Source organism: Bufo bufo, chromosome 11 (genome assembly GCF_905171765.1).
Source record: "Bufo bufo chromosome 11, aBufBuf1.1, whole genome shotgun sequence".
NCBI classification, from domain to species: domain Eukaryota; kingdom Metazoa; phylum Chordata; class Amphibia; order Anura; family Bufonidae; genus Bufo; species Bufo bufo.
The window spans coordinates 33328499-33355222 of record NC_053399.1 but is presented as its reverse complement, the minus strand read 5'-3'; the positions used below and the strand labels follow the sequence as shown (position 1 = coordinate 33355222).

The window sequence follows — 26724 nt, the reverse complement described above, 5'->3', positions numbered from 1 at the left end:
CCCTTTAAGGGAAGCCAGATACACCATCACTGATATAAAGCCCATGTGGACATTGGGATCTGTATGTATCTCTTTGGTGTAATGTCCAGGGTTCTACATGATAAGCGAAGCAGCTGCATTAATGTCTCTAGACGCGCACGACAACAGCATAAAACGCGCCATTACCCGCTGTACTGCTCTGCCTGGCTAGATACTGATGCAGATTATTGCGGATCCATGCTTGGTGCTGGATGTAATGAAGCCCGGGGCTGAGAATATTTAGAGTCAATTTAATTATATATTCTACGTGGCGCGGGGACAATTCTACAAAAGGCTCAGTAATCGCGTCCGTGTAAGACACAGTTTGGGAATTACGTAAAAGGATCACGAGACGCAAAGTGTTTTTTCGGAGAGATCACCATTTCCACACATATGGCATCTTTCCACTTCAAGGGAAGACGTTTATGTGACAGAGTCGCGTGGGCAGTTTTACATTTACGATCGGATGAGTTTGGTGCATTTTGATGGCCTATGTCATTTTGTATGGTATACAAATAAAAGGTCCGCCACACCTTAAAGGGGTTTTCCGCTTTTGTAATATTGATGACCCGCCTATTACAATTCCACCATCCCATTCACTTGAATAGGGGTGGCAGAGTTGTAATTACACCTGATTGCTGCTACAATGTCAATGGCGAGCAGGTGAACAGTGAAGAGGAAGCAGCGTTTGTATGAGCTCTGCGTTCTCTTCAAACAGCTGATCGGCGGGGGCGCTGGCAGTCAGACCCCCGCCCATCTGATATTGAGGACCTATCTTGAACAAAACGGACAACCCATTTACAGAGGATGTCTGGACTTAGAGGACAAGGTCTGTTTAAATCTGTAAACAGCGCCACTATTGTCCTTGTGCCGTGTCTGGTATTGCAGCTTAGTCACATCATTGAATGGGGATGACCTGCAATTCCAGACTCGGCCCATAGACCAGAGTGGCGCTCTTTATGAAACAAAAAGACTTTAACTACTCTTGAACAAAACATTTAAAGGGGTTACCCAGAAACTTGATAGTGACGGCCTAGTCTCAAGATTGTCTGAATTCCTGCACCCCCAACTGATCAGCTGTTTGAAGACGCTGCGACACTCACCAGAGCGCTGCCGCCTCCTCACAGCTTACCGAGCACAGCGCCGTCCATTGTATAGTGGCTGCGTTTGGAATTGCACTTCAGCCCCTTGAATGGGACCGAGCTGTTTCTAGGCCATGAGACCGATGTATGGTGACGTCACTGGCCTAGAAGGAGAGGCCTGAGCGTTCACAGAGCACTGTGGTCTCTTCAAACAGTTACCGGTTTGGCAGAAGTCAGACCGCCGACGATGATCAATATCAAATTCCTGGATAATTCCTTTAAGGCCTCTTGCACACGGCCGTTGTGTGGCTGTTACGTGCATTGGGGACCGCAATTTGCGGTCCCCAATGTACGGGTCCCATCCGTGCGGCAGCCGCGACGGATCCAGACCCATTCAACTTGGATGGGTCTGTGATCCGTCCGCACTGTAAAAAAGTTCTAATTTTTTGTGGTGCGGAGGCACGGACAGAAACACCACGAAAAAACTCTGTAGAGCTTTCGTGGGGTTCAGTGCCTCCGTTCCGCACAGCAGCTCCGGATTGCGGACCCATTCAAGTGAATAGGTCCGCATCCGTTAGTCGGGGAGCACACGGCCGGTGCTCGCATATTTCGGACCACAATACGTGCAACGGCTGCGTGCATGAGGCCTAAAGAGGACTTGTCACCTTTCCTGATGTGTCTGTATTAATAAATACTTGCATTTGCCATAACATAACCCTATCTCAAGAACAGGGGCCCCATACCCCACCGGATCCCCCCTTAAATGAATAGATCAGCAGGTTGGGCATTCATCTCTATGGGTTAAACGCTGTACTGGGCGATCTCTGGCAGTCCCATAGAGACGAATGGAGTGGTAGAGAGCCGGCTCGACCTACTGTTAGGGGTCCCAGCAGTAGGAGAACCACTGACCTACTCATACATATCCAGGAAAAGAAAGAGGTCAATGGCGCAGAGCCGTTCTATGAAAATTGTCACATCCCTTCATTAGTAAGTAGAGCTGAAGATCAACTTTAGGGGTCTTCTTTATGGAGACCTCTTCTCAATGTTTATCTTACATACAGTATCTTCTTCAATGGCCCATTTTCTTATCTCAAACTATTGCAGAAACTAGAACCAGCCGTTCTGCCTTCAATATCAGCTGCTGAGAGGATGATCACTAAGCAAGAAGCTACTGCTGCAAAAAAGGAGGAGGTGGGTACTCTCACATTGGCATAGCTTCCCTGTGTGCCCACACCCGGTCTAGTGACACTTGGAGACCGAGCGGTTACATGTTACTCAGCTCCACGTTCCGCCATATGGTGCTTTCTCTAAAAGGCAGAAGCACAAGAAGATGCAGTATGGACCCAGTCTATGGATGCAGTATAGATCCTCACATTACATATCTGTAATGTAATATTCATGGCTGCTATATCTTTTAAAGTACATTATACCCTAAAATAAATGTAAAAAAAAAAGTATACGGTACTTAAAGGGGTATTCCAGAATTTTAATATTGATAGCCTATCGATATTAAAATTTTAGAATACTCCCTTTAAGTATATTAATGGCCTATCCTCCAGATAGGCCATAAATATGAGACTGATGGGGTTCCGACGCCTCACCCCCCATCCCCCCCCCCCCCCCCCCCCCCCCCCCCCCCCCCCAGCTGTTTTAGAGTAGCTTGAGTGCCGGAACTACACATCTCCACCCATTGTGTAGTGGACAGAGCTATATCCTGTGTTGCTGCAATTGTTACCTCTGTGTACACTGGATGTCTGATAACAGTTGTAACAACATAGTATACATATGTGGGGTCTGCTCTCCTGAATTTCAACTTCCACTGGCACAGACATAGGTATTACAGGGCATCTGTCAGCAGAGTTGTGCCTATGACACTGGCTGACCTGTTACATGTGCCTTGGGCAGCTGAAGGCATCTGTGTTGGTCCCATGTTCATATGTGCCCGCATTGCTGAGAAAAAAGATATGTGTTGGATATATGTGTGAGATCTGCTCTCCTGAACTTAAATGTCCACTGGCATAGATATACAGTTGCAAGAAAAGAGTATTACACTCACCGGTAATCCGGTTTCCTGGAAGTCTCCATGACACCAAGTCCTGAGATTGACTTCCTTCTGATTGGACAGGAAAAACACAGAGAGGTTAAAACCCCCACCCCCTCCTCACATCACCAGTGTATTTTAACGAAGAACCCCAGGATGAAAGGATAATAGCTAATAGCAGAAAAAAAGGGTGGGATATATGTGGTGTCATGGAGACTTCCAGGAAACCGGATTACCGGTGAGTGTAATACTCTTTTCCCCAGTCGTCTCCATGACACCAAGTCCTGAGACAATATCAAAGATACAATTAGGGGGGGGCGACTGCCGACAGGACCTTACGTCCAAATCTTAGGTCGTCGTTAGCAGCTACATCTAGTCTGTAGTGCTTAGTGAAAGTATGAACTCTTTTCCATGTTGCTGCCCTGCAAATCTGTTGTAAGGAGGCTGAGGCTTTTTCCGCCCAGGAGGCAGCCATGCCTCTCGTAGAATGTGCTTTTAGGGAAGCAGGGACGTCTTTTCCCTGAGCTTTATATGCTTCGGAGATTGCCATCTTAATCCATCTGGAGATGGAACTTTTTGCCGCTTTCTTCCCTTTGTTAGGACCCTGAAAATTGGACAAACAGATTTTTGTCTATTCTCCAAAGGCTGGTAGCTTCCAGGTACTTTAAGACCGCTCTCGGACATCTAATGTGTGGTAAGTGATTTCTTGATCGTTTTTCGGATCGTCACAGAACGAGGGGAGAACAATGTCTGAGACCTATGGAAGGTCGAGACTACCTTGGGGAGGAAAGTCGGATCTAATTTGAAACTTAATTTGTCCTCAAATATTGCAAGGAATGGTTCTTGGATGGACAAGGCCTGCAGCTCACAGACCCTTCTGGCTGAGGTTATTGCCACCAGAAAAATCGTCTTAATGGTAAGCCATCTGATGTGGATAGAGTCCAGAGGTTCGAATGGATCGGAGGTTAGACCCCCTAGTACCGTATTAAGGTTCCATGGTGGCACCATGTTTCTAATTGTAGGTCTGATCCTATCTGCTGCCTTAAGGAATCTGGATATCCAGGGATGTTCCGTTAGCTTGGTATTATATAGTGCTCCTAAAGCCGATACCTGGACCCTAAGGGTATTGGGGGATAGACCTAAATCTAGCCCTTCTTGAAGAAAGTCCAGGATTAGTGAGATGTTGGCTCTAAACTGGTTGAAGGAGGTCCCAGACCAATCAGCAAATTTCTTCCATATTTTTTGGTACTTGTCGTTGGTACTCTGTTTCCTGCTAAGGAGTAAGGTGTTCACTACTTTTTTTGATAGACCAAAGTTTAATAAGTTGGATTCTTCAGAATCCAGGCTGTTAACTTTAGTATTTTCAGGTCTGGGTGAGAAATGGGCCCCTGACTTAGAAGGTCCGGCCTCTGAGGTAGAAGGAGAGGAGCTTCCACGCTGAGGGCTTTCAAGAGGGAGAACCAACTTCTCTTGGGCCAGAAGGGGGTTATCAGGATTAGTGTACACTTTTCTTTTTGGAACTTCTGTAACACTCTGGGGATAAGCGGAAATGGGGGGAAGGCGTAGACTAAGTTTGTTGTCCAACTCTGGTTGAGGGCGTCTACTGCCCGAGGATGATCCCTGGGGTTGAGGGAGAAGAACTGGTTTAGCTGATGATTTCTCCTGGATGCAAACAGGTCTATCGTCGGCCTGCCCCATTTCTTTGTGATTAGATGGAAGGCTTCTGGAGCTAACATCCATTCCCCTGGGTCTAGTCTGTGCCGGCTTAGGTAATCGGCCTGAATGTTTAAAACTCCCTTCAAATGAACCGCTGAAAGAGATTGAATGTTGCCTTCTGCCCAGGAAAAGATTTTGTTTGCCAGGTTCTGTAGCAGGCGATGCCTTGTGCCTCCCTGGTGTTGGATAAAGGCCACGGCTGTAGCGTTGTCCGAGTAGACTAGGACGTGACGACCCTTTGCCAGCTGACTCGTGTGTTTCAGTGCTTCCCACACTGCCCTCAGCTCCTTGAAATTTGAGGATTGCTGACTCACGTAATTCCCCCATGTTCCCTGGTAGGAGTTCCCCTGGACGACCGCTCCCCACCCGTGGAGGCTGGCATCTGTTGTGATGACTAGAGGGAGATCTTGTGCCCAGAAAATCCCGTTTTCTAGGTTCGAATTGCTGAGCCACCAAGTTAGTGATTTTTTGGTCTCTGCATCTAAGAATATTTTCCTCTCTAGGGTTAATTGCGATCTGTTCCATTTGTCTAAGATGAACTTCTGGAGTGGTCTTAGATGGAACTGTGCCCAGGCAACTGCTGGAATGCAAGCGGACAGACTCCCTAGTACCCTTCATGGCCTGTCTTATTGAACAGAATTTCTCCTTCTTGAACTTCCTCAAAGCTGTCTGAAGTTTTACTATCTTTTGAGGTGGTAGAAAGGATCTTTGGGAGACTGTGTCTAGAGTAATGCCCAGAAAAACTTTCCGTTTGGATGGGATTAAATCCGATTTTTTCCAATTGATGAGCCAACCTAGGCTCTGTAGATGATCCAGGACTAACCCGAGATGGATTCCTATGGTCTCTGTGTTGTCCGCCACTACCAGTAGGTCGTCCAGATAGGGGATCACACAAATTGTCTTTTCCCTCAAGGTTGTCAAGGCTTCCGCCATTATTTTGGTAAAAACCCTTGGGGTAGAAGAGATCCCGAAGGGGAGACACCTGAACTGGAAATGCTGAATGTTTCCCTCCAATTCTATTGCGAACCTTAGGAATTCCCTTGACGACCTGTGAATTGGGACGTGATAATAGGCGTCGCTTAAATCTATTGTGGCCATCACTGCCTCCTTTTTTAAGAGTTTCACTGCTGACTTCAGGGTCTCCATTTTGAATTTTTGATATCTTACGTATTTGTTTAGATGTTTCAGATTTATAATTACCCTGGATTTCCCGTTTGGTTTCTTTATAATGAAGAGGCGGGAATAGAATCCCAGTCCTGTCTGATTTTTTGGGACGGGCTCTATGGCGTCCAAGGTTAATAGGTTTTTTATGTCGTTTCTTAAGGTCGCAGTTTGAGATGGGGGAAGGGTAGTGATCACATATTTCTGTGGAGGGGAAGAGAGAAGATCTATCAGATAACCCTCTTGTATAATACTTAAAATCCACCGGCTGTTTGTTACGTGCTCCCAAGATCTTAGAAAGGAGCTGAGTCTTCCCCCCACTGGTATGGCGTCATTGTTTGTTGTTGGATGAGGAAGCTTCGGCCCGATTTGGGTTGAAGAGGAAACTTCTCCCCCTGCCTCCCTTCGCATAGCTCCACCTCCCAGTCTTCCCTTTATCTTTTTTATTCTCGGGTTGAAAAAAATCGGTCACGAAAGGGCTGCCTTTTTTGTTTATATCTTTCCTCTGGAAACCCTCTTTTTTTATTTGTCGCGTTGTCTAGGATTTTATCTAGATCTTCTCCGAAAACGTACTGACCGTGGAAGGGGAGTGCGATTAATTTATTTTTAGATGTGATATCTCCTGACCACGCTTTAAGCCATAGTGCCCTTCTCGCTGTATTTGACAGAACAGCTGTACGGGCGGACAGTTTAACTGATTCAGCAGCTGCGTCTGCTAGAAAGGAGGTTGCCATCTTTAATAGAGGCAAGCTCTCTAGAATTTGATCCCGTGGTGTCTTATTGACCAGATGTGTCTCCAGCTGGTCTAGCCAAAGGTTCAGAGTTCTGGCCACACATGTGGAGGCAACGCCCGGTTTGAGAAGGGCCGCCGTAGTCTCCCAGGTCTTTCGCAAGAGACTCTCCGCTTTCCTGTCTAGAGGATCTTTCAATTGTGCTGAGTCTTCAAACGGTAGGGCCGTATGTTTTGCTACCTTGGCCACTGGCGCGTCTACTTTGGGAATGGTCTCCCAATCCGTACAGTCCTCTTGGCTAAAGGGGTAGCGCCTCTTAATTCCTCTTGGGATAAAGGATCCTTTATCCGGTTTTTCCCATTCTGACCGAATTAATTTTTGGACACTATCAGGGACTGGAAAAACGGCCTTCTTCCTTTCACCTAGACCCCCAAAAATTTCTTGCTGGGTAGACCTAGGGGTTTTAGGCATCTCCATCTGAATGGTGGCCCTGATAAGTTCATCAATATCTTCAGGATTGAACAGGAAGCGCTTATATTCGCCCTCTTCATCTGAAGATGCCGGGTATTTTTGGACAGATTCGGAGTCTGAGACCGCCAGCCCCTCAGAGTCGGAATCCAGGATAAGTGATTTAACACTACGGGCGTCCTGAGTGGGGGGAACTTTGGGGGGAGTAGGTTCTCTGGTAGTTAAGGCTAGCTGAACCTCTTCTTTTACTACTTTTCTAATATCTTCAATTAGACTAGAAGACTCAGCCTTGATGACACTGGCGGTACATTCTTTACACAGGGGCTTGGATCCAGTGTTAGACAATCTTTTGCAGCAAATACCACATTTTCTGGGTTTTTTGGCTGCAGAAGCCGAATCCTTTTCTCCCTGAAATGGTAAGGGAGGAAAGGATGAGCAGACTGAACCCACCATACAAAGCATGTACCTGAGAACAGGTTACTCACTGTCCCAGGGTTTGATGCAGGCTCGGTTCCAGAGCCCGGCGTGAGGGGGGTGCTCATCTTGACTCCCGACCGCTTCAGAGATTCTTCACCAAATGTGAGAGCCGCGCTATGCAGGGCGCCGTTACACAGGTCCTGAGCGTTTTTATAGCGTCCCATGTGCTTTCTCGTGCTGCAGGACCTGTGGCGCATGTTGATGACGTCAGCGCGCTTAGCTCCGCCCCCCGGCGTATGACGTCATCCGCCTGCCGGCCGGAAGGGACACATCACAGTGCCGATCCGCCGTGTTCCTCCTTCCCTCTGCATCAAGCCCTCCGGGACCGCCGCAGAGGGAATCTTCGCAGGGGCACTACCTATGTGCCCGAGCCCAGGCCTAACCAAACGGAGGAGGGAGAGCTGCCCTGCAGATCCGACCTCGGCCCAGATGAAAAAAATAACTCCAGGTGAGCCCAAACGAGCTCCGTGCACCTCTCCTGCTTCCTATCCTGATGGGACAGGAAAAACACTGGTGATGTGAGGAGGGGGTGGGGGTTTTAACCTCTCTGTGTTTTTCCTGTCCAATCAGAAGGAAGTCAATCTCAGGACTTGGTGTCATGGAGACGACTGGGGAAAAAATATGTGAACCCTTTGGAATGATATGGATTTCTGCACAAATTGGTCATAAAATGTGATCTGATCTTCATCTAAGTCACAACAATAGACAACCACAGTCTGCTTAAACTAATAACACACAGAGAATTAAATGTTACCATGTTTTTATTGAACACACCATGTAAACATTCACAGTGCAGGTGGAAAAAAGTATGTGAACCCCTAGACTAATGACATCTCCAAGAGCTAATTGGAGTGAGGTGTCAGCCAACTGGAGTCCAATCAATGAGATGAGATTGGAGGTGTTGGTTACAGCTGCCCTGCCCTATAAAAACACACACCAGTTCTGGGTTTGCTTTTCACAAGAAGCATTGCCTGATGTGAATGATGCCTCGCACAAAAGAGCTCTCAGAAGACCTACGATTAAGAATTGTTGACTTGCATAAAGCTGGAAAGGGTTATAAAAGTATCTCCAAAAGCCTTGCTGTTCATCAGTCCACGGTAAGACAAATTGTCTATAAATGGAGAAAGTTCAGCACTGCTGCTACTCTCCCTAGGAGTGGCCGTCCTGTAAAGATGACTGCAAGAGCACAGAGCAGACTGCTCAATGAGGTGAAGAAGAATCCTAGAGTGTCAGCTAAAGACTTACAAAAGTCTCTGGCATATGCTAACATCCCTGTTAGCGAATCTACGATACGTAAAACACTAAACAAGAATAGATTTCATGGGAGGATACCACAGAGGAAGCCACTGCTGTCCAAAAAAAACATTGCTGCACGTTTACAGTTTGCACAAGAGCACCTGGATGTTCCACAGCAGTACTGGCAAAATATTCTGTGGACAGATGAAACCAAAGTTGAGTTGTTTGGAAGAAACACACAACACTACTAATGTGAGGAGAAAAAGAGGCACAGCACACCAACATCAAAACCTCATCCAACTGTGAAGTATGGTGGTGGGGGCATCATGGTTTGGGGCTGCTTTGCTGCGTCAGGGCCTGGACGGATTGCCATCATCAAAGAAAAAATGAATTCCCAAGTTTATCAAGACATTTTGCAGGATAACTTAAGGCCATCTGTCCACCAGCTGAAGCTCAACAGAAGATGGGTGTTGCAACAGGACAACGACCCAAAGCATAGAAGTAAATCAACAACAGAATAGCTTAAACAGAAGAAAATACGTCTTCTGGAGTGGCCCAGTCAGAGTCCTGACCTGAACCCGATTGAGATGCTGTGGCATGACCTCAAGAAAGCGATTTACACCAGACATCCCAAGAATATTGCTGAACTCAAACAGTTCTGTAAAGAGGAATGGTCAAGAATTACTCCTGACCGTTGTGCACATCTGGTCTGCAACTACAGGAAATGTTTGGTTGAAGTTATTGCTGCCAAAGGAGGTTCAACCAGTTATTAAATCCAAGGGTTCACATACTTTTTCCACCTGCACTGTGAATGTTTACATGGTGTGTTCAATAAAAACATGGTAACATTTAATTCTTTGTGTGTTATTAGTTTAAGCAGACTGTGATTGTCTATTGTTGTCACTAAGGCCTCCTGCACACGACCGTTTTTTATTAAGGTCCGCAAAAACGGGGTCCGTAGGTCCGTGATCCGTGACAGTTTTTTTGTCCGTGGGTCTTCCTTGATTTTTTGAGGATCCACGGACATGAAAAAAATGTCGTTTTGGTGTCCGCCTGGCCGTGCGGAGCCAAACGGATCCGTCCTGAATTACAATGCAAGTCAAGGGGGACGGATCCGTTTGACGTTGACACAATATGGTGCAATTGCAAACGGATCCGTCCCCCATTGACTTTCAATGTAAAGTCAGGAGTCCCTTTTATACCATCGGATCAGAGTTTTCTCCAATCCGATGGTATATTTTAACTTGAAGCGTCCCCATCACCACTATGTTAGAATATACCATCGGATTTGAGTTAGATCGTGAAACTCAGATCCGACAGTATATTCTAACACAGAGGTGTTCCCATGGTGATGGGGACGCTTCAGGTTAGAATATACTAAAAGAACTGTGTACATGACTGCCCCCTGCTGCCTGGCAGGTGCTACCAGGCAGCAGGGGGCAGACCCCCCCTCCCCCCCTGTATTTAACTCATTGAAAGTCAATGGGTCCGCGAAAAAAAACGGAAAACGGCACAACGGCCACACACAACGGTCGTGTGCAGGAGGCCTTAGATGAAGATCAGATCCCATTTTATGACCAATTTGTACAGAAATCCATATCATTCCAAAGGGTTCACATACTTTTTCTTGCAACTGTATGTATTAGAATAGGTTCCTGTCTAGATTGAGGTCATCTTGCCGTTGTGGGTGGGCACAAATATTTTTTTTATTTAAATATATTTGCCAAGAACCTCATGTTTATCACATAAAATGTGGTGTTAGTATATACAGATTTTGCATTTAGTGCCTCGAGACTGCTGTTAAGTTCTGTTTTTTTCTCAAAATATCATTATACAATTACTATTAAAATTCATAGTGGTTACAAGTCACTGGAGCCGGTCCACCTGGCTGGCTGAGCGGTGGATGTTGTAGGAGTCGCCATATTGGTTATGTGACAGCAGACCTGACTTGCCCCAGGTGGTAAAATATTCCTAAAAAATATATTTCTCCATGTTTTGCACTGATGATGTAAAATTTACTGATTAGCTTTGGGTGGTGAGTGAGACATTAGGCCTTATTAGACAGGAACATCAGTTGAATGTTGGCAGCTAGCTATGGAGCAAGGTTACACTTACGTAAAGCCACACACTGTACAAAAAGTATAATAATCTGTAAGCGCAGACACAAGGAATGAGACTGTTTCTGGAGTGATCGGCAAATTACTACGATTTGTGTTTGTTCAGCTCCAGCTAGACCAATTTTAAAAACAAGCTGATATGTTTGTAGCCATGAAAGTATTGAGGAAATTCTCTGGTAAAACAAAAATATCTGAACTTCTAGGGCAGTAGACTTGTACAGTACTGATGTTTTTGATCAAAGTCGCAGGATGGTGCTGGTTTGTCTACTCGTTTCTTATACAAATAGACATTCGAAACACAGAGATATCAAAATGGATGGTCAGTAACAGACAATATATTAGAAAGTTAGAGTGCATCTACAATACTAATCAAGGCTCAACAACTTAAAGGCCCTTGTTCCCTCCCAGACACCCAAGATGGAAAGTAGACAAGAAGGTACTGCACTTATGAACCAAGGCCCAAAATTTGCTAACTGCTAAGGGATTCCATAACTCCCATAGATAGTATGGAGCAACAATCACCATGAACGACTACCACTCCATACACCTCCTCCTCGCTGAGGCTGTGTGGGTAGTGGGGGTGAGGGCTTGGGTTCACCAATCAAGCAACCGGTGGGGTACATGTAAAAGTGCAGTAAATGCATTTATCTCTGTTTTTTCTCAAAACAGGAGCTAGGAATAAAAGTCGTGACAGTCAAAAACTCTTCGGCAAGGAGGCAGCATTTGCAAAATATGCGGATGCAAGAAAAAAACCGCAAGAGAGAACAGGTAAGATTTCCTGACATGAGTTTTGACATCATCTCCACTTCCTTGGTTATTTATGGGACCTGGTGCTTGTTCGCCCTCTAGTTCCGTCATATAAGTTCAGATACAACTTCTCCTTTTCGCTCTTAACCACCTCAGCCCCCAGTGCTTAAACACCCTGAAAGACCAGGCCACTTTTTACACTTCTGACCTACACTACTTTCACCGTTTATTGCTCGGTCATGCAACTTACCACCCAAATGAATTTTACCTCCTTTTCTTCTCACTAATAGAGCTTTCATTTGGTGGTATTTCATTGCTGCTGACATTTTTACTTTTTTTGTTATTAATCGAAATTTAACGATTTTTTTGCAAAAAAATGACATTTTTCACTTTCAGTTGTAAAATTTTGCAAAAAAAAACGAGATCCATATAGAAATTTTGCTCTAAATTTATAGTTCTACATGTCTTTGATAAAAAAAAAATGTTTGGGTAAAAAAAAAAAATGGTTTGGGTAAAAGTTATAGCGTTTACAAACTATGGTACAAAAATGTGAATTTCCGCTTTTTGAAGCAGCTCTGACTTTCTGAGCACCTGTCATGTTTCCTGAGGTTCTACAATGGCCAGACAGTAGAAAAACCCCACAAATGACCCCATTTCGGAAAGTACACACCCTAAGGTATTCGCTGATGGGCATAGTGAGTTCATAGAACTTTTTATTTTTTGTCACAAGTTAGCGGAAAATGATGTTTTTTTTTTTTTTTTTTCTTACAAAGTCTCATATTCCACTAACTTGTGACAAAAAATAAAAACTTCTATGAACTCACTATGCCCATCACGAAATACCTTGGGGTCTCTTCTTTCCAAAATGGGGTCACTTGTGGGGTAGTTATACTGCCCTGGCATTCTAGGGGCCCTAATGTGTGGTAAGGAGTTTGAAATCAAATTCTGTAAAAAATGACCTGTGAAATCCGAAAGGTGCTCTTTGGAATATGGGCCCCTTTGCCCACCTAGGCTGCAAAAAAGTGTCACACATCTGGTATCTCTGTATTCAGGAGAAGTTGAGGAATGTGTTTTGGGGTGTCTTTTTACATATACCCATGCTGGGTGAGATAAATATCTTGGTCAAATGCCAACTTTGTATAAAAAAATGGGAAAAGTTGTCTTTTGCCAAGATATTTCTCTCACCCAGCATGGGTATATGTAAAAAGACACCCCAAAACACATTCCCCACCTTCTCCTGAGTACGGAGATACCAGATGTGTGACACTTTTTTGCAGCCTAGGTGGGCAAAGGGGCCCATATTCCAAAGAGTACCTTTCGGATTTCACAGGTCATTTTTTACAGAATTGGATTTCAAACTCCTTACCACACATTTGGGCCCCTAGAATGCCAGGGCAGTATAACTACCCCACAAGTGACCCCATTTTGGAAAGAAGAGACCCCAAGGTATTCGCTGATGGGCATAGTGAGTTCATGGAAGTTTTTATTTTTTGTCACAAGTTAGTGGAATATGAGACTTTGTATGAAAAAAAAAAAAAAAAAATCAGCATTTTCCACTAACTTGTGACAAAAAATAAAAAATTCTAGGAACTCGCCATGCCCCTCACGGAATACCTTGGGGTGTCTTCTTTCCAAAATGGGGTCACTTGTGGGGTAGTTATACTGCCCTGGCATTTTCCAGGGGCCCTAATGTGTGGTAAGTAGGTAAATGACCTGTGAAATCCTAAAGGTGCTCTTTGGAATATGGGCCCCTTTGCCCACCTAGGCTGCAAAAAAGTGTCACACATGTGGTATCGCCGTATTCAGGAGAAGTTGGGGAATGTGTTTTGGGGTGTCATTTTACATATACCCTTGCTGGGTGAGAGAAATATCTTGGCAAAAGACAACTTTTCCCATTTTTTTATACAAAGTTGGCATTTGACCAAGATATTTCTCTCACCCAGCATGGGTATATGTAAAATGACACCCCAAAACACATTCCCCAACTTCTCCTGAGTACGGCGATACCAGATGTGTGACACTTTTTTGCAGCCTAGATGCGCAAAGGTGCCCAAATTCCTTTTAGGAGGGCATTTTTAGACATTTGGATACCAGACTTCTTCTCACGCTTTGGGGCCCCTAGAATGCCAGGGCAGTATAAATACCCCACATGTGACCCCATTTTGGAAAGAAGACACCCCAAGGTATTCAATGAGGGGCATGGCGAGTTCATAGAAATTTTTTTTTTTTGGCACAAGTTAGCGGAAATTGATATTTTTAATTTTTTTCTCACAAAGTCTCCCGTTCCGCTAACTTGGGACAAAAATTTCAATCTTTCATGGACTCATTATGCCCCTCACGGAATACCTGGGGGTGTCTTCTTTCCGAAATGGGGTCACATGTGGGGTATTTATACTGCCCTGGCATTCTAGGGGCCCTAAAGCGTGAGAAGAAGTCTGGAATATAAATGTCTAAAAAATTTTACGCATTTGGATTCCGTGAGGGGTATGGTGAGTTCATGTGCGATTTAATTTTTTGACACAAGTTAGTGGAATATGAGACTTTGTAAGAAAAAAAAAAAAAAATTCCGCTAACTTGGGCCAAAAAAATGTCTAAATGGAGCCTTACAGAGGGGTGATCAATGACAGGGGGGTGATCAATGACAGGGGGGGGTGATCAATGACAGGGGGGGTGATCAATGACAGGGGGGTGATCAATGACAGGGGGGGTGATCAATGACAGGGGGGTGATCAGAGAGTCTATATGGGGTGATAACCACAGTCATTGATCACGCCCGTGTAAGGCTTCATTCAGACGTCCGTATGCGTTTTGCGGATCCGATCCATCTATCAGTGCATCCGTAAAAATCATGCCGACATCTGAATGGAGCTTTACAGGGGGGTAATCAATGACAGGGGGGTGATCAGGGAGTCTATATGGGGTGATCACCACAGTCATTGATCATGCCCCTGTAAGGCTTCATTCAGACGTCCGGATGCGTTTTGCGGATCAGATCCATCTATCAGTGGATCCGTAAAAATCATGCGGACGTCTGAATGGAGCTTTACAGGGGGGTAATCAATGACAGGGGGGTGATCAGGGAGTCTATATGGGGTGATAACCACAGTCATTGATCACGCCCCTGTAAGGCTTCATTCAGACGTCCGTATGCGTTTTGCGGATCCGATCCATCTATCAGTGCATCCGTAAAAATCATGCGGACATCTGAATGGAGCTTTACAGGGGGGTAATCAATGACAGGGGGGTGATCACCACAGTCATTGATCATGCCCCTGTAAGGCTTCATTCAGACGTCCGGATGCGTTTTGCGGATCCGATCCATCTATCAGTGCATCCGTAAAAATCATGCGGACATCTGAATGGAGCTTTACAGGGGGGTGATCAGGGAGTCTATATGGGGTGATCACCACAGTCATTGATCATGCCCCTGTAAGGCTTCATTCAGACGTCCGTATGCGTTTTGCGGATCCGATCCATCTATCAGTGCATCCGTAAAAATCATGCGGACATCTGAATGGAGCTTTACAGGGGGGTAATCAATGACAGGGGGGTGATCACCACAGTCATTGATCATGCCCCTGTAAGGCTTCATTCAGAGGTCCGGATGCGTTTTGCGGATCCGATCCATCTATCAGTGCATCCGTAAAAATCATGCGGACATCTGAATGGAGCTTTACAGGGGGGTGATCAGGGAGTCTATATGGGGTGATCAGGGAGTCTATATGGGGTGATCACCACAGTCATTGATCACGCCCCTGTAAGGCTTCATTCAGACGTCCGGATGCGTTTTGCGGATCCGATCCATCTATCAGTGGATCCGTAAAAATCATGCGGACGTCTGAATGGAGCTTTACAGGGGGGTGATCAATGACAGGGGGGTAATCAATGACAGGGGGGTGATCAGGGAGTCTATATGGGGTGATCACCACAGTCATTGATCACGCCCCTGTAAGGCTTCATTCAGACGTCCGGATGCGTTTTGCGGATCCGATCCATCTATCAGTGGATCCGTAAAAATCATGCGGACGTCTGAATGGAGCTTTACAGGGGGGTGATCAATGACAGGGGGGTAATCAATGACAGGGGGGTGATCAGGGAGTCTATATGGGGTGATCAGGGGCTAATAAGGGGTTAATAAGTGACGGGGGGGGGGTGTAGTGTAGTGTAGTGGTGCTTGGTGCTACTTTACTGAGCTATCTGTGTCCTCTGGTGGTCGATCCAAACAAAGGGGACCACCAGAGGACCAGGTAGCAGGTATATTAGACGCCGTTATCAAAACAGCGTCTAATATACCTGTTAGGGGTTAAAAAAAAACACATCTCCAGCCTGTCAGCGAACGATCGCCGCTGGCAGGCTGGAGATCAACTCTCTTACCTTCCGTTCCTGTGAGCGCGCGTTCACAGGAAATCTCGCGTCTCGCGAGATGACGCATATATGCGTGACTCTGCGCAGGGCTGCCACCTCCGGAACGCGATCCTGCGTTAGGCGGTCCGGAGGTGGTTAATTTGGCCCTGTGTCTAACCATGTTCCTCACTCTGGTTGACTTCTGGCTAGGCCTGGCACACGTGTATGGTGTTTGGGGCATCTGTTGTAGGTTCTGTAACTCTTTTAGGCTGGGTTCAGACCTGAGCGTCTTTGATATGCGCGTTTAACGCGCGTTTTTGACGAGCGTTTTTTGCAATAGTAAACGCGCATTTGACGCGCGTTTGTGTGATTGACTGCAATGTCCTATGGCCACAAACGCGCGTCAAAACGCCCCAAAGAAGCTCAAGTACTTGTTTGAGCGTAGGGCGTTTTACAGCGCGTTTTTCAGCGCTGTAAAACGCTCAAGTGAGAACCAGGGCCATAGGGAAGCATTGGTTTTCATGTGTTGAGCGTTTTACAGCGCGTTTGAACGCGCTGTAAAACGCTCAAGTGTGAACCCAGCCTTAGAGATACAAAAAATTGACATCAGTTTTATAATCTACCACCCACTCCTGGGGAGAAAATCTTTATGCCAGAACTAAAAGAAGACTGTTGATGGCCCCACCGTGGCATTTGCATAGATAAAAGATTCAGACTGTATAACAAAAATATAAATTAGGCACTTTTCGGGAGCTGGTTCACACCACAAACTAAAAAAGTGGTGTTATAGGGTACGGCCACATGTTCAGGTTCCCCGATTCAGCTTTGGAAGCCAAACTCTAGAGTAGATCGTAAAAGGAGAGAAAGTATAAAGGAGAGATAAAACTTCTCTTTCTTGAATTCACTCCTGGTTTTGGCTACTAAAAGTGCATCAAGAAACCTGAACTTCTGGCAGTACCCTCAGTAAAGCTTTGCTCACCTCGGTCTGCAATCAGATGAAGGTATGAGCTGAACACAGCTGTTAAAATTTCATACACTTTGTAGAACAGTTTACATCAAGATTTATTATCATCTGTCACAGTGGGAAAGCTAAACTACAGGGTGGGCCATTTATATGGATACACCTTAATAAAATGGGAATGGTTGGTGATATTAACTTCCTGTTTGTGGCACATTATTATATGTGAGGGGGGAAACTTTTCAAGATGGGTGGTGACCATGGCGGCCATTTTGAAGTTGGCCATTTTGAATCCAACTTTTGTTTTTTCAATAGGAAGAGAGTCATGTGACACATCAAACTTATTGGGAATTTCACAAGAAAAACAATGGTGTGCTTGGTTTTAACGTAACTTTATTCTTTCATGAGTTATTTACAAGTTTCTGACCACTTATAAAATGTGTTCAATGTGCTGCCCATTGTGTTGGATTGTCAATGCAACCCTCTTCTCCCACTCTTCACACACTGATAGCAACACCGCAGGAGAAATGCTAGCACAGGCTTCCAGTATCCGTAGTTTCAGGTGCTGCACATCTCGTATCTTCACAGCATAGACGATTGCCTTCAGATGAAACGAGAGTTACGTTAAAACCAAGCACACCATTGTTTTTCTTGTGAAATTCCCAATAAGTTTGATGTGTCAAATGACCCTCTTCCTATTGAAAAAACAAAAGTTGGATTCAAAATGGCCGACTTCAAAATGGCCGCCATGGTCACCACCCATCTTGAAAAGTTTCACCCCTCTCATATACTAATGTGCCACAAACAGGAAGTTAATATCACCAACCATTCCCATTTTATTAAGGTGTATCCATATAAATGGCCCACCCTGTAGACCAGGGGTGGGCAATTATTTTTTCGATGGGGCCACATGAGAAACTGAAAATATTTTGGAGGGCCGGGCCAAAAGGCTAAACTCAATACTGCATAAAATCACCGCGTCCTGGCACAGGCGGGCGTGATGACATCATCATGCCTGCCTGCGCTGGGATTTCACTACCAAATAGACCTCAGGCCTGTAGCCTATGACAAGTCTTGTCGCCATCTGCAAATTTTAAGGCGCATTGGCGACCATTTTGGTCGCCATCTGGAGCGCTGTATTGCATCAGTGACATGAACACTCTCCACATATAATGTTATATTACATCAGTGACATCACCGCTGTCCACATATAGGCGATATATTACATCAGTGACATCACCGCTCTCCACATATATGTGATGAGCGGTGATGTCACTGATGTAATGTATTACTTACCGGTATATGTGGACAGCAGTGATGTCACTGATGTAATATATTACTTATGTGTGGAGAGTGGTGATGTCACTGATGTAATATATCACTTATAAGTAATATATTACATCTGTGACATCACCGCTCTCCACATATAAGAGGCATATTACATCAGTGACGTCATCCCTTGGCGCTGGGGTGCGCAGCCAGGGCCGGCCTTAGGTGTTCAGGCGCCCTGTGTGAGCTAACCTTGTGGTAGTGTTACCTGCAGTCCTATGTAAAACCACAGATAACACTAGTGCTAAATAATGTAGTAGTGTTACCTGCAGTCCTATGTAAAACCACAGATAACACTAGTGTAGATCATGTGGAAGTGTTACCTTCGTCCTTAGTGTGCCTCCCTGTGTCTATCGCACAGACTCCATGCTGGCGCTGCCTCCTCTTCCATCTTCTTCCCCGCACAGAACGTTCTGAAGCAGCTGCGTCAAGACATAGGAACACTGTGGGCAAGGTGATACACACAGGGAGAGACATACACACAGGGACGGGGACACACACAAAGGGACAGACACACTCACACACACACAAAGGGACGGACACATACAAAGGGACAGACACACACGGACGGACACACACAGGGACGGGGACACACACACAAAAGGACAAACACACACACACAGGGATGGACACACACACACACACACAAAGGGACAAACACACACACACACAAAGGGACAGACACACACACAGGGACGGACACACACACACAAAGGGACAGACACACACACACAGGGACGGACACACACACACTGGCACACTCAACATCAGCAGCAAGTCCAACCCTTAATGACCCCCACAATCCCTGGGGGGGGGGGGGGTGATGTAGTAGCAGGCAGGAAAGCACACACTGTCCCCCTGTCCTATATGAGCCCCCCACCCCCACCAAATACCTGTAAGTTCTGTTAGTTGCTTGGCTTTGGCTGTGGCTGCTGGCTGGGGCTCCGCCTCCTTCCTCTTTCTGCCTGTGCGGCAGCTGCATCACGCTCCAGCAGCCACTGGTCTGCTCTGTTAAAGAGACAGGCAGGCCAGGCAGCAGAGCGGAGCGCAGAGCGGCCGCGGGCCCCGCCCCCTCCTCACTCCGGACAGTGACTCCGTGCTGTTACAGGGCCGGCGGCGGCAACAAAAATGCCGGGGGCCGGATTAAAAGGTCCGCCGGGCCGTATACGGCCCGCGGGCCGTAGTTTGCCCAGGTCTGCTGTAGACCCACACAACCTTGAACCCCTAAACTCATTTTTGACCCCAGACCAGGCCTCAAAACCCATTCAGACGACAAGCCAAGATGGCTAAAAATACATTTAGACCCCAGAAATGTCCCTAAATAAAGACACCGCACCAGAACCCTAAAATTAATCAGATCCCAGACTATCCTAGAAATTCATTCAGATCCCAATTTAGATCACCACTCCCAGGAATTAACTCACACACTGGGGAACTTATCATGAGGGGAATATTTAAAGTCAGTTTTGCTTGAGTCTGCGTTGGAGTACTTTATACCACATTAATCAAATGTTTCAGGATAAATTTGTTTAATTATTAAACTTAACACTTTTATCTAGAAAAGCTTCACCAGTTTTCCTACTCCACCCTCTTACTGCAATGAGATTGCAATGTTTTTTTTGCAACTTTTTTTTTAAAAAAAAGTCTCATTGATAAATCTGGAGTGAAACTTATCAAGATAGCTAACCAGGCCCACTTTCCCACCCATATTTTTAAACTGGAGTGAATGGTGTAAAAATGCAAGTGCAAAAAGTCGCAAAGGCCCCCATTTTGCAAATTTTTAAAGCCAGAATTCTGGAGTCAAGTCTTCATAAATCAAGGCGCTTGTGTGCTAGTCCCCGATGGTAGTTCAGGGCCTGATGGACCTGCCATTCTCTAGTGCATGTATGCCGACTGGTCTACAAGGTTTGGAGAGCTAACCTTTCCTGCTCGGATTTAGACTGTGGTCCACTACTTGAGGACCACCTGTGCTAGAAAGGGTCTTTGGTCACCTATCGAATTCTCATGACTTGAATGTTTTCTTAAAGGCCCTTTACAATGCAGAGAATCTGCCAGATAATCGCTAACGAGCGTTCACAGGAACGCTCATTAGCGATTATCTGGTGGTGTAAAGTTGCCGCTGATTACTCTCGTTCGTCGGCTTATATTCTTATTTGCCGGCAGAAGATTGTGCCATCTAAATACAACTCTGCAGCTGGTGAACAATGATTCTGTATGAGGACAAGTGATGGCAATAACGATTGCTCCTCCCCATACTGTGAAAGTCTCCTCCGCTGACGAGCAGGTGATTATCATGAAGGAACACTTCCTTCAATCGCTTGCAAAATTGGCCAATGTAGAGGGGCCTTTACTTGGCAAGATCTGTAGAGGTCGTGTCCCTGTGTTGGTTCTCTTCACCATCAAGACCAATCTGCAATGGTTCCCCTCTTGCTAGGGGCCCTATTGCAACCCATTGGATGCCTCTATGGTACATCTGCCCTTGTATTATGGTCTAACTCTATGGGGCATATTTATTAAGACTGGCGTTTTAGACACCGGTCTAAATATGCCCTACAGCTAGCGGAGGATTACCGGTTATGTAGAGGCGCCAGCCATCCTTGTGTCATACTCTAACCTTTCAGGTCCTGCATTAGTGACTCCTACCACTCAACTGGATGGAGAAAGGAGAACGTCTCATGAAACATAAGTGTTGGGTAGACATTATAGATGAGCAAAGCCGAATTTCCTCATGCTTCGTAGTAGCAAATCAATTTAACCTGAAATAGTGTAAAAAACTAAAAAAATCATACTTGCCTCCTCTATTTGCTCGCGATGGGTCGACCGCCGCCATTTTGATTAAAGAGCTCAGCTGAAATCCTGTGCGTGGCGACTAGAGATGATGGTGGTAAAAGCAGAATTGCGCTATGGATTCCGTTACCACGGAGCATAACACAAATTCTATGATGGAATGCATAACGGAATGCCTCTAGAAGTCTATGGCCTGCATAACGGAAACCGGACGGATCCGTTTTGCAACCTATAAACTTCTATTATGACGGAATGACCTCATCTTGGGCCGCACGAGATTTCGCGCCAGTCCTTCAAGCAAGATGGTGGCGGCCGGGGCATTGCACGCAAATTGGGGCGATAAGTATGATTTCATTTTTTTTAAAATTAATTTTACACTGTTTTTACTCTCAGATGCCGCAATTACGTATGAACGCAGCATCTGAGGGGTACAATGATGGGGAAGGCGGCGGCGCTATCGCAGCCTCCTGTCATTGCACCCACTACCAACAAAAAAAATGCGCTTCATGACGAAGTAAATCGTCACAAAGCTAATTTTTTGGGTAAAATCCAGCGAGGCAGCTGAATCGAATTTTCCAAAATTTTGCTCATCTCTTTAGCAGACATCTCTCCTTGCACGGGCAGCTTCATATATCGCTTTAACTACTCAAACCCAAAGCTCACAGAAATCGGACCCATATTAGATGGGACCACGTCTCCAGCAATCACTCTCTACTACATCGGATTTCCTCTCTTAATCATAACCATTGTTCTCCATTGCCTGCACAGATAAATAATTTGCAGTCGCAGGCCGAATTGAAAAGGAATATCCACAGGGAAGCCAAGATCAATAAACACAAAACGAAGGAAATGAAGGCTAAGAAAGTGAGAGAAAATGTGATGAAGTGTCACGAAGATGAAGGTTTCCTTCCCGTGGAACATTATGAAACTTTTAATATGGATCACGGTGAGATTTACAACTTCTACCCTGCAAAGTAACGGTGCATGCATGGCTGAAAGGGATGGGGCGTGAACACTTTACATTTAGGAGACCTTTCCCTCAATTTTATCTTCTTATTGCAGGCAACCCATGGCCCTGGCATATTCAAGAACCCAGTCCAAGTCTAGAGTGTCATCGGGGGAAGGGCAAGTTACAGATGTGGTTCCAGCCTCATTGTGATGAGTCGAATTATGACAGCTCAAGCACAGATTCACTAGATAGTTGGATAAGAGAAGATGCCAAGAGTCGCCGGAGACCAGCCGCCTTATTCCGGACACGGACTGAAAAGATTCCCACATTGGATGAGTTTTTTGACCGTGAATTTTAAAATCCACCCTTCAGTTTAATACCCTGGTGTGAATATACTGTGTCATACCTAGGACGGGGCAGCAGGGGGCGATGCATGACACAGGCATTCAAAATGCACCATAGAAAGTTTTCCCTAGAGTGTTGCTTTAAGGGCTTATGTGTTCTGTATATTTTTGGATTCTCTTCTTACTTCTGCAAGGATCTAAATCTGCCCTTGATCTGAACAATTCAAAGGGAATGCGAATCCTAAATCTGTTAGTTTCATAGGCAAATGCATTTGAATCTCTTCTACATTTTTTCTATCGAGGGGTTATCGTATGATTAATGTACAAAATGAAAATCAGACATCATATAGGACATGACAGTCTCTTTTTAACAAAGCTAGAACCAGCCCCGTACCTCACATGGATCCAGGTGTGTCTTTTCTCAGAGGGCGTGTTCTTTCCTCTGCAGCTCTCTCCACATTACAGCTCTCTCCACATTACAGCTCTCTCCACATTGCAGCTCTCTCCACATTGCAGCTCTCTCCACATTGCAGCTCTCTCCACATTGCAGCTCTCTCCACATTGCAGCTCTCTCCACATTGCAGCTCTCTCCACATTACAGCTCTCTCCATATTACAGCTTCCAACATAAGTTGCGGCTGGTGGCAGTTAAAAGATGAAACTGAGCATGTACACCTACCTCAACCAGGTAGTTCGAGAGATGAGGAAAACAATGAACAGCAGGTGGCGCTATACAGATACATTTTATTAAATAGCTCAGTGGCTATATTACATTTTTAAATTACAGAACTATTCAGATTAAAAACGCTGAATATTTTTTGTGGTACAGCCCCTTTAAGATTAGGGACACACTTGAAAATCCAGCAGAAGAATACACTGCTGCATTTCTGCACTAAATACTACTTATGGACTGTATATAGTTAAAAGTACTGTGCCTCACCCAGGGTACTGTACTGTAAAAATGTGTGCTTTGATCAAGGGCGTAGCTAAATGGTCATGGGCCCTCTTGCTTGGGTCCCCCTTCCATTAGTGCTTTGTGGCAAGGGGCAGGGGAACACCTAGCCTTTCTGCTGCCTGATGCCCCCCCCATGCCAAATTCTCAACCTAACCCCTTCCCTACAGCCCAACTGTTAGAGACATACTTGGAAAACTTTACATACAGCGCTACAAAACAAAGGGTAAGGGTACTTTCACACATCCTAAAGCATTCTGAATGGAGAGCAATCCGGTCAGGATGCATCAGTTCAGTCCCTCTTCAGCCCCAAGTGTTCCGGCATAATGGATCCGATTTTGCGCTCTGTGCATGCGCAGACCTTTAAAAATGTAAAAAAAATAATAATACCGGATCGATTTTTCCTGGTGACAACTGGAAAGACGGATCTGGTATTGTAATGCATTTGCGAGACGGATCCGCTGTGCTCCCCAATACTATACTGCAGCAACAGTCCCCCAGAAAATAATAGTATCACACAGATAGTGCCCCCTTCCATAATAAATGGCAGAAAGCACCCTAAAAAATAACTGCGCCCAGCAAATAGTGTCCCTGACAATATTGCTGTAAACATGTCACCCCAAAATAATTGTGCCAGCACCCCCCCCCCAGTAATAGTGCTCCCCAAAGTCCCACCAATAGAAATAATTATCTGTCAGAGTGCATAGTTTTATTAGTGCCCCAAATAGTGATAATGCCCCTATTGTGCCCAGACTTGTAATCATGTCCTCCATAGCCCCCAGTACTAATACTTCTCCTTATGTGTGCCAATACAAAAAAATACCCCTATAATGTGCACCAGTACAAACACTACCCTTTTATAACATGCATCAGTGCAAATATCCCCTTACAATGTGCACCAGTACAAAATATACCCACTTACCTTTCAGATGAGAACCCCATATCAGACCTCAGATCAGTCCCCATATCACACTTCAGATCAGACCTCCCCTACCCCAAGTATTAAACTTCAGATCAGACCCCAATTAGACCTCAGATCAGGCCATAAAATAAGTAAACTTACCTCTCCGAGTCCGGCCGTCTCCCCCTGCATTCTCAGCATCCAGTCTTCTCTGGGCCCAAGCTGCACTGTCACCTGACTGCCTGCAGCGCACTATGTCCTGGCGCTGTACCCAGTCAGTACAGTGCAGCACAGCCTGGAGGAGGGGCGAGTACAGCGCTCGCAGCGCTGCAGACTAGAGAGCGCTTCCATAATGGATGCGCTCACCATTATTCACTTTATTAGACCCACTGCGTCTTATAAAGCGGAAAATACAGCGCCACTGGCAAGAGGGGCCCTGTGGGCTCCTCTGGCTTAGAGGCCTGGTTGCAAATGAGGTCTATAGCTATGCCACTGGCTGTGATGCAATGCTGATAAGTGATCCGCCCTCTAGTGGAGTGTGTAAATAGCTGTACAGTAAAGTTGTGTTTTGTGCTGCAAGAAATTGACTCGCCTCCATCTGTGTTATTTCTGTGCTATTCTAAAATATCAGGGTGCGCTCCCCTCCCTATCCATCCTTTAGGCCGTCTAGAAGGTCCCCAAGGACTTATTCAGAGGGATTGTCAAAGCGTTCTACACACAGACAGCACCCATGGGTGATTATTTTCAAGGACCATTGGTAGGTTTCAATAAAATTACAGCATGTTCTACTTTATCCGTTTTTTTCCGCGCTGAACTGGCCCTATAAAAAAGAATCGGTCTTCCTGAAAAATGGATGTCATATGGCTGACATCCAGGGCCATCTTTAACACGGGGCAAAAGGGGCAGCTGCCCCGGGCCCAGTTGCTCCTGTGGGGACCAAGGCAGCTGCTTCTTGAGCCCCGCTGGCCACTGGTGACGTGGGGGGCGGTGGCGGCAGGGCATAGTGAGATGAGCGCTTCCATTGTGGAAGCGCTCATATCCATAGTGATCTGTATCGCTGTCCTCAGGACAGCGATACAGATGGAAGTGCTGCGGCAGGGCAGGGGAGGGAGAGGCGTCTCCCTTCCCTGTTCCTCTGATAGGCTGCCGGCCTAGTGCCTGCAGCCTATCAGAGGCCGATGCAGGCGGCGCGATCACGACATCGTGCCGCCTGAGTCGTACAGCGCGGGACACAGGTCAGAAGAGGCCTGCATCACATCGCTACCAGCATGATGGAGGTAAGTATGTGAGTTTATTTTTTTTATATGGTACTACTACTGGCACATGATTGGGGGGTCTCTATGGGGGCACCTGTTACTGGCACATGATTGGGGGCATCTATGGGGGCACCTGTTACTGGCACATGATTGGGGGGCATCTATGGAGGCACCTGTTACTGGCACATGATTGGGGGACATTTGTTACTGGCACATGATTGGGGGCATCTATGGGGGCACTTGTTATTGGCACATGATTAGGGGCATCTATGGGGGTACTTGTTACTGGCACATGATTAGGGGGCATCTATGGGGGTACTTGTTATTGGCACATGATTGGGGGCATCTATGGGGGCACTTGTTACCGGCACATGAGTGGGGTCATCTATGGGGGCACTTGTTACCGGCACATGAGTGGGGTCATCTATGGGGGCACTTGTTATTGGCCCATCATTGGGGGGCATCTATGGGGGCACTTGTTACTGGCCCATGATTGGGGGGCATCTATGGGGGCACTTGTTACTGGCCCATGATTGGGGGGCATCTATGGGGGCACATCTTACCGGCACATTATTGAGGGGCAGAGACGAGAAATGGCTGAAAAATGGTCGTCTGGTCTGAAGGTCTGAAAGGAAATGATGAGGAAAGAGGGAAGGAACATCTACATCAAAGAGACGTCACTGGATGTAAGAGGTATGGGGCGCTGTATTACCCTGTATGGAGGGGTGGATGAGGGGTTAGTAGTAGTGATGAGCGGCAGGGGTCATATTCGAATTCGCAATATTTCGCGAATATTTTGTAGAATATTCGGCGAATATTCGTTATATTCTACGATTTTTTTTAACTCAAAAAAATCGACAAGGTAATGATCACATAATATGCGAATTTTCGTAATGCTAATTTTTATCGCAAATTTTTCAATTGCCGAGCAAAAACATGATTCCTAAAAATAACGTGTGGAGGGGCACTCAAATATCAGGGGGCACCGGACAACAGGGAAAGTGTGGAATAAAAATATTTAATAACTCTGGGTATGGCACATATTACAATAAAAACACAATAAAACTCAATAAACACAAATAGCACCGCACATACAGTACAAATCAGAGGT

General features: G+C 45.8%; 1 protein-coding gene across 2 annotated transcripts in view; it reads left to right on the top strand.

Moving 5' to 3' along the window:
• Positions 1-22908, top strand: part of CCDC198 (coiled-coil domain containing 198) — a 29251-nt gene extending 6343 nt beyond the window's left edge. Inside the window, exons 3-6 of one of the 2 annotated variants that reach the window (XM_040412477.1) lie at positions 2205-2291; positions 11717-11815; positions 21981-22158; positions 22275-22908. In XM_040412477.1, the coding sequence (XP_040268411.1) occupies positions 2205-2291; positions 11717-11815; positions 21981-22158; positions 22275-22519 (609 nt within the window). In that variant the 3' untranslated portion in view covers positions 22520-22908. The remainder of the gene's footprint in view (positions 1-2204; positions 2292-11716; positions 11816-21980; positions 22159-22274) is intronic. The other variant, XM_040412478.1, reaches the window with a different exon arrangement.
• Positions 22909-26724: the final 3816 nt, after the last annotated feature.